Here is a 9,025-nt window from a genome sequence, read left to right on the forward strand (position 1 = left end):
CTGCCAGAACTATGGTATGTTCAATAAGACGCCAGGCGAGAGGACGCTTAAAATGGTTAGTTCACCAGCCCGTGATTCCGAGCCTATGCGGAGCGTGATTAGCGTGCGTTTTGTGTGTTTGAATTTATTCAGTTTGGCAGTCTACTATGTACGGAACGCTGTTGAACTAAGGAATCACATAACAGAAGCCGTCATTTTGCTGGCAGCATGCTTTTTTTTTATAAATAAACCGCGCGCTTGACGGTGTCTCGCGCAGGGGGAATCTGCGACCACTGAAGTTACGTGCAGCACCAGTGCTAGTTAGAAACTTTGCCGCAGGCATTCAGCTGCATGCTGCAAGAGGTCAGTTGGGCGCGTTATCTTGAACTTACTGAAAACGCATGAGGAATCCATGTTTTATGCTGAAAAAAGTATAAACCCCATATAAGCGATCTTGCGCGCGGCAGCTACAAGCGACGCGACGGAGATGGCTGTCGCGTTCGCTCGTCGCCTACAAGTCGTACTCCGTGCGAGCGACGATTTTGAGCGACGCCTCCCCGGTGTTGCCGGCATGAGGGCTGCAGTCACGCGTGACGCGTGCTTTAGTAATTTACGTTGATGTATTTTACTATAAAAAGTAGCATAAAATATTTCCGGAGGTCTTGCAGTACGTTCTTATCCTTGCACGTATAAAAATTGAATCATTTGCTCGTTCCGCGCGACAATCGGTAGTATTTGAGCGATGTATGTACATCCAGTACCGGCTTCGTGCTATTGGCTAGTCGCTCATAGCACTTCTGGGCGACGAGCGACGATTTCTAGATTTCCAGAACCGAGCCATCTGTTCAAGCGACGGCCCGTTTTGTCGCTCGTCGCCGTCGCGCACTAAATCGCTCTCACAGTGTTTATCCCTAAGACTGAACTGTTTTTGCTCATGTTGAAATGGTGTGATTATAGGTCTGGTTTTGTCTCCTGTTGCGGTTTTCGTGCACGGTGCGAAACTGAAAGGATGCTTATGTCTACGAACTCGGTGAATTGTCGAGCAGCTAGTTACGCATCGGCATCGAATATAACGGCTGCTGTGTGGAATTACAATTGCAGGGGCGCTTTGCATACGCTTATTGTTTTGGACATGCCTGTGCATTTGCTAATATGAGTTGGCGTGTCAGAGTTATGTCATATGAACAGCTAAATCAGCCTTCCTCTGGGTGTTACAAGCGTAATGTGTGCATTTTGCTATAGCATGGCAGATTATGATGTGTTTATCGCTTGAATATTTTTAGTAGAGAAATAAAATATCAAAATAAAATGTTGCTTTAATTCCGTGTTACCATTCTGTCGTACACAGAACAATAGGTTGGTGTAATAAACTAATAACTGCGGTTTAACTGCAACTTTTACATGCCTACAAGAACCTAAAATGCTAGATTTCAAACTGCAGCAGTAGTCGGGTCTGTCAAAAATGAAATCCACTGCGCACCTCATGCATGAAAATAAGTTCATGCCTTTTAGTAAGCTTAGATGCAGGCCGCAGTGAACTTGTTAGTATTGAAATGTGGGTAAGCTTGCCATAACAAGCCTTGTTGCCCTTTTTTATGGGCACATCCATATATCCATTGAGCTGAAGGACAATATTTTCATCCCTACTGAGCATCATGTTTGCAGCTATAATCCTCAAATTATGGCTTCAGCAGTGGCACAACCAGGCATGGTGCGGGGGGGGTGGGGGGGCACACTGGGCACGTGCTTAGGATGTGTCACAAGTGGTGTTTGCGATACACCAGACTCATGACAGACCTATGACGTCTGAAAATGACCAATATTCTATTCATTAGCAGGAGTATTCTAACATTCATGAAAAACAAGGATGAACTGTGGCTTGTTTTTTTGCTTAAATCTAAAAATTGAAGTTAGTTTAGCAGTTGACTGTTTCAGTCATTTGGATGTTTTGCATGCATTTCACTAGGAAGACTAAGAGCTAAGACTTTTTTATTGCCATTGCCTTGACTGTCTTGATGTTGTTTTGCACCATGTCCTTGTGTTGACTTTTGCATACGATATTTTTCAGGCACCCGCTTTATATAACGCAAGAAGGCAGCTGCAAGGACACGAGGATGTGAAAGAGCCAGTGCAGCGCGACTTCACGTAGTGTAGAGGAGCCAATGCCAAAAAATCAAAATACATTGGCATGTTATTTGGACAAGAAAACTAGTATGTGGGTATATTGGGTGTACCATTTGACCAAATGTCAACAAAATCAAGATACAGTATGTTACACGAAGATGAAAATTCTCACGTGCTCCAGGCAGTCATCTTAACATGGTATATTTATGTAATGTCTCTGATTGGAAAGTCAAATCAAGTATGCTCACTGGAGACAAACACATAGCAGCAAGTGTCATTGGAAAGTTAAAAATGTGTTTTAAGAAAGCTGATTAGTTCTGAGAAGTGACTGCTTTTTGTCTTGCCTCTCAACACATATATCCATGTGATAAAAAAATAGTGGTACAATGAAATTGCATATTTGCTTAGCGACATGATACATACTTGCAATGAGCACGGTGCCTGTGTTTACTATAGAAAGCAACAGCCCATGCTTGGTTAGGTTAGGCCCACTACAACATGCAGGCATGGGTGATTGGCGCTTTTTTTATTTCTGTATCGTGAGGTTTATTGACGTGCGTATAGGTGCAGTGGCACGCAGTATGGCTAGTACAAAAAAGGGGGGGGGGGGGCAGATATATGTAGCTCACTGTACACGATACAGGGCAAAGGAAATCCGTGTTCAGCAACTATGTTAAATGCCATGTACGTAAATTTTACAACGCTACTCGTTCGAAGCGCGCACAGGTGCATATTGAAGAAAAGTTTCCAGGGTAGATAATTCAGTTCGTAATTTACACTAATTTTGCTCTAACCACGAGACATAATAATTTGAATATACTGCACGGAAAAACCTAGAGCGAATTAAATTGTGTGTCCTGCTTCGTGTGTATACATATAGTCTTCCCTATGCATTAGGTTTTTTGCGTAATGCATTAACAGTTGACAGCCTATCTTATGATGTGTAATCTGTTTACATTACAGCTGTTTATTAGTTTACTCGTTTGTTTTGCGACTGATGAAATGCCGGCATATATATATTTTCAACATCTGACATAACCCTGTATGTTTTGCAGGGACAACCCAGGACGTGCATTTCTCAGCACCCAGTCAACTGCCGAAAGTGACTCAAACACAGGCCACCAGTAAGTGGACATCAGTTGCAATTTCACATTATGCAGTTGGCAGCTGCCTTGTACGGAAGATTTTTTTTTTTAATGAGATGGTGATGTCGTTCTAATGTACATTTTGACCACAAAGGTGCGATCATGTCTCACAGAGGCATATATGGTTGCTATTCTCTGCGAGGGACGTGTTCTCGTGTTCGTGAAGCATTTGTGTTTGGCTGTATTGTCGCCCAATGAGTCGGATATAAACACTAACTCGCCACTGCCGGCAAGTAGTTGCGAGAAACGCATTATGACGCTGTAAAGTTATTTCATTAATTCGAAGGAAAGTTTTGCAGCAGGAAAAAAGGTTGCTATTCCAGGTAAACATGTCTTTTTCTCACAGGTTATTTAGCCAAACTGTGGATGCATGAAATTCGTGACTTATGAATAGATTTTAATTTGTTCTTTAGTAATGCTTCTAAAAGAGACTAGAAATAGCATGTGACTACCTCTGCAATCAGCAAACCATACATTTACAGTCATAAGTGGCAGTTCCATGCAGTCTCGCACTTTATATAACCTTTCCTTTCAGCACCATTAGAACTGGTGGCTGCGTTTTCAGAAGGAGAAGGGAACTTGACACTGTATATGCATGTGTGAATTCGGTTTTCTTTGTATGTGTCGGCTCACTGACAAACAGTGCAAAAATCTGTTGTACCATGAGCCTGACGACGCCTTCTGCTGCTAGAAATGCGGCACTTCGTATTTTATAGTACTGCATGACATTTAAATCAAAGCTACCACATAAAATGATCAAGAAAACTAACCGCTGTTATAGCTGTTTTCCTCAAAGAACGCTTGTCCTTTATGGGCTGTGTTAATCTGAGCTCTCCACTGATGTTTCAGTAATATTATCCCTTAGTGAGTGAGAGATTGGGGGCAATTAATCGTGTTAGTGTTTAAGTGGTGTCCTGATTATGTGCATTTGTTCCAACAAAGCTGTCTAGATTACTTTATTGTGTAGTGTAAAGCTTATGAAACCATCAGCAACTACTGAGTTGCTAACACGCATATGGATTTGTCACTATACAGGTGGAACTCGGCTGTACCACTGCAGTGCTGCGGAAATTGCCTTCACCAGCGGCTTTGCAACAGCTGTTTCGCAGCATGTCGGTATGTGTTAATTTATAATTATGTTGGGATGGGCTAGTATTATGGACCACTGGTACTCTGTATTGTGACAGATCCATATGATAAGGGATGTAATGGGCACAGCGAAAACCTTTGAATTTTTTACTGTGGTACATAAACAGGCTCTCCTTTTCGTCACAGGAGCAGGAGAGAAGGGCATGCAGGCACTCCTGAATGTACATATATTTCAAAACATGAGAGAGACATACACACACACACACACACACACACAATTAAACTAAAGGCAGGGACGTTCCATCTTTCATATTGAATTGAATTGTGCAGCGCAAAAATACAACACAGACCACAGAGAAGCACACATGTTAACAGGTTTGATACACACGTTAGTTCAATAGATTTGATACTTCAAGTGTGCTATTTTACACAAGGGGGAAGGGAAAGGGGAGAAAATCTGAAAAAAAAGTGGAGTGGAAAAAAAGGAATCGTGCCAAAAAGCATGAGAAGCATCGCGCAGCCAGGATCACCAGCAGGACATCTAAAAAGCACTCTGATAAAATTACATACAGGACAACCTTACGTATAGTTTGTTTCAATCAACTCAGATCACATGCAGCCATTACTGCAATCAAGTTGTTTCCTTATGTCATATGAGGGAATGATGTGGGCCCAAAAAACTGTTTAGAGCTGAAGGATTATGTTCCATTCTAGCCTCATTGCCTGCTTTTTTATCATATTGTTATCAGCTGCTTATGTTAGGGACACAAAGTAAGAGTACGAACTGTTTCCCGATTCGCCATTCCACACAACATGTCTTTGTGACTATATGTACATGCAGATGACCCATAGCTGAAAAATATTCAGTACAGTAGAATCTCATTACAAGATGCACTTGGTTGTAAGAGACATCTGAAAATGGTTTGGTTGGTTTTCCGATGTTTGCCACGTTAACAATACTGTATACAAGAGACACCTTTGTTACTAAGGATGACTTTTTAAGTATTCACTACTTCGAAGGGACACAACCCACACACATTCACTTTGTGCACCTTGTGTGCTCCGAAGGGCGTAAAGATCACGCAATCCTTACACAAGTCAATCGCGCATGTCTCTTTTAGCATGAACCAGAAAAGGAGGTCAACGAGGACAGTGCAGGGCAGAAAGTGTCGGCAGTTGAAGCTGACGAGCGTCTAAGAGCACCTCAAAAGTACTGCGAGCAACAAGGCTTGCAAAATGAAGTGTTTAAATTCCAGAAGTTGGGAAGGAAGCTAACACAATCTACAGTCACTAAAAAGCTGTGAATGTCTTCTTTAAAGGGCCCCTAAACCACCGAGGTTGAAATTTAGTTGCGGTGTTGCAGTTCTACACAATAAGGCAATGAACAGGTAGCCACAAGAATTTTTCGAAACGGTGCAGTAATAGTGGAGCTACGTGTGTTTGATTATCGAAAAGTAGTCCCCACTCATTTTACTCTTTCATCTGGTACACGCCATATGGACAGTATCGTCTTTTCCTTGCCTAGTACACCTCCAAATGTTACGGGAGAGGCCAACACCAACGAGCTCTGTTGCTGCCGCGCTGGCCCGTCGTCCTGCGAGGGGTGGCGCTAATACAACGGAACTGTATGGTGACTCGCGTTGAAGAGCCTCATAGGGAGACCCTTCTGTTGGCGTTTCTCTTCTTTGCCCCCATTGGCTGCCCACAATGGCATCGCGCGCAACGCGACGAGGAAGAAGGAGTGTGTGTATTTGCTTGCAGGCCTTGCCCGCAGTCGTACACTTTCGTTCGACCAATCGACAGCACCGGAAACTGGTGACATCATCAGAGACAGCCTGGTGACGTCAGGACAAACTGGGGGGTGCAGGATAGATCCAGAGAGGCGCACGGGGTCATTTTCTTCATATTGTGGTGCTCCGGCAGTGCTACGCACTCTGGCATTTGGCTTCGTCGATCGTGACGGCATTCTGATTTCGATACGCGTGTTTACTTGAAATGTTCAAAAAATGTCGAGAAGTGGTTTAGGAGCCCTTTAAGCCACCCTGAGCATTTATTCCTTCAGATATATCAAAACATACTTTAGTGATGATGCATAATAAAGTGATCTAGTCTGGCTCCTCAGTGTCTCAAAATTTTTGGTTTCGAGAGACATGTTTCCCGTGCCTCTTGAATATCTTCTGATGAGGCTTTACTGTAATATACACAAACAATTGTGTAACTCCTCCTGCAAGTATTATTCATTAAGCCCGGTCACTTATGTGCAAAGTTTGTGGTTAAGTCTTGATGTCCGTACTTTTTAGAGCTATGTTTATTAATTCATGCTGTTCTTATTGGTTCTTCGATGCAGGAGACAATGCCTACGAAATCATTGGCCCTGATCATGAGAGCCCTCAAGGGGCAAACAACATCTCTGTTGCAGAAGTGAGCCCGGTACCACTTGGACGTTACCATGACAGATGACACGGCAGCAATACATACAGAGACTGCCACGTCTACTGCAGCTGCAACAGTGTACGAGGCAAGCAGCAGCGTGTCAGCAGCAGTGTCAGAAGGAACCACACCAGGCCTGGTAGAGCAACATGTGTGCTATCACTGACTTTTTTTGTAGTGGATACAACTCATTTGCTCAACATACAAAAGCTTTTCACCACGACTGTGAGCCAGTGTTATTGTGCAGCAAGTGCAAGACTAAGTTAAGTGTTATAACACAGTACAAGCATCACTTTAACATATGAAAACATATTACAGTTGTTGCCTCCCCAGCCAGCCCACATAGCCACAACAATGTTGAACACATGGTGGGACACACATCTTCTCCATTAGAAGATAGTAGAGACTGTCAGTGTTGTTGTTAGATTAACTGGTCTTTGTAGGCAACTAGGACAACACAGGTGTCATAAGATTGTTGTTGATGTTGTTGTTGAAGAGGTAAAAAAAAAGTTTGATGCAGCTGAAGTGCCAACTGATATTGAGCAAATCAAAAGCAACCACCTGAGAAAGCAACACTATCGAAATTTGGGTATCTATGTGCCGCCAACTCTGGTAAGAATGGCATAGGACAGAAGTGTGATGAAAATCACACAGACACTGCTGTTGCATCACTGGCCACAGTGAGCAGCGACTTGTAGGGCAAGAGAGTCAACTGAAACTAACATTATGATATAGTGTCATGCTCCCATGTGACCACTTTTCAAGTTATTTTGCAAGATACAGCTCAACCTCCAGAAACGAGACTGCAAGTTGTCTGTAAAAAAGCTTTCACAAAAAATTATTCATAACACTATTAACATAGCAGTATCTTTTTTTTTGTGTCGGTTCGAGGTTCTCGGCTGTCCATTAATGCAAAAATTGAGGAAAAAAAGAACATGTGTCGTACTTACACCTTTTTAACAAGTACGAGGGGGACAGAACTTTTCTAGTCATGCATCTTCATCATACTATCAAGTTCTTAAATGCCTTTTATAATTATTATTACCAGTTATATCTGAGTGCATTGTATGCATGTAGCAGGTGTAAAATCAGGTCAGTTGGATCAGATGCCTTATCTGCAAGCGAGCCCTATATTCAAGAAATTTGAAATAAAATAGTTACGTTAGAGACGCAGTTTTTCAGCACTTTATTGCCTGTGGTTTAAGCATTGCTCAATACTTTTGTGGGTGGCAATTTCAACCGGCACAGCACTGCGCTTTGCCACAGTCACATTTGTCTTCAAAGCGGTGTTTACCATTTGTGTTGATCTGTTTGTGTATGCATAGAGCAAGTTTTTAATTTATATTTTTCTGCATTCTTGTGCTTGCACTAAGCTTGTATAAGGCAGTTACAAAATGTGCGGCACTATAACGAACTGTTCTGTTGAGCTTACACTTGCAAATAATCGTGTTCAGATGGTCGCACTTCTATGCGGGTGCACCGCTAGCTTTGTGGATGTTCTCATGTTTGTATAAAGCTTATATAAGCTAGTTAGAAAATGTATGTCACTAAGCATTGTGATATTCTTTAAAGAACTGCTTGGTTGGTTTTACACTTGTGAATTAGTATTGAGGCGGTGGTATTCCCATGTATGCCCACTGCTAGCTTTCTGTGTCCTCACGTGTTTGTATTAAGTTTCTACAAGGGAGTTACAGCATGTACGTCACTAAGCGCTGTGATATTTTTTAAAGAACTGCTTTGTTGGTTTTACACCTGTGAGTAATAGTACTCGTGTGGCACTAGTCATGTGTAGGTACATAGGGACCATTTGTATACATTATGCTCATGTAAAGCAGTTACAAAGTGTATGTCACTAATTACTGTGATATTTGTTGAATTGCTGTGATGGTTTTACACATGTGAATAATAGTGGTCAGGACACAGTACTTGCGGTGTATAGTTGAATTTATACACTGCCAAGACATGGGCTGTATACGTCATTATATTGTTGTGATTATTACAGTTTGGATTTTATTAAACTGTAATAAAATTGTTTCTTGTATCTATTGAGGTATGGCAATTTGTCATGCAACCAAACTGAGGACCTGCACTTGTGCATACAAATTAACAGCTAATTTAAGAGTATACTGCTCATATTCTGCTAAACCAGTTTAACAAATCTTCTACTACAATGCTGGAAAAATGACAGAGCTGACTCGGATGCACAGAAAAAGTTCTGCACTGGCTGAAGGACTGCCCCACACTGGAGTTCGTAATGT

The 9,025-nt window shown here is 42.1% G+C and overlaps 1 protein-coding gene across 1 annotated transcript; it reads left to right on the forward strand.

The window, feature by feature from the left end:
• The first annotated feature begins 1,710 nt into the window (after positions 1 to 1,710).
• LOC140219005 (uncharacterized) lies at positions 1,711 to 8,738 on the forward strand. Its single transcript, XM_072288843.1, has 4 exons — positions 1,711 to 2,190; positions 3,159 to 3,227; positions 4,284 to 4,364; positions 6,685 to 8,738. Exons 1-4 carry the CDS (start codon positions 2,142 to 2,144, stop codon positions 6,795 to 6,797), a joined length of 312 nt encoding a protein of 103 aa, XP_072144944.1. The 5' UTR covers positions 1,711 to 2,141; the 3' UTR covers positions 6,798 to 8,738.
• Positions 8,739 to 9,025: the final 287 nt, after the last annotated feature.

This window comes from Dermacentor andersoni, chromosome 6 (assembly GCF_023375885.2).
Source record: "Dermacentor andersoni chromosome 6, qqDerAnde1_hic_scaffold, whole genome shotgun sequence".
NCBI classification, from domain to species: domain Eukaryota; kingdom Metazoa; phylum Arthropoda; class Arachnida; order Ixodida; family Ixodidae; genus Dermacentor; species Dermacentor andersoni.

Excerpts from the sequence above, each read along its gene's own strand:
- LOC140219005 (XM_072288843.1), top strand. The coding sequence starts at position 2,142 with ATGCCAAAAAATCAAAATACATTGGCATGTTATTTGGACAAGAAAACT. Across the intron at positions 3,228-4,283 it reads GACTCAAACACAGGCCACCA|GTGGAACTCGGCTGTACCAC; the intron begins GTAAGTGGACAT and ends GTCACTATACAG. Across the intron at positions 4,365-6,684 it reads AGCTGTTTCGCAGCATGTCG|GAGACAATGCCTACGAAATC; the intron begins GTATGTGTTAAT and ends TCTTCGATGCAG.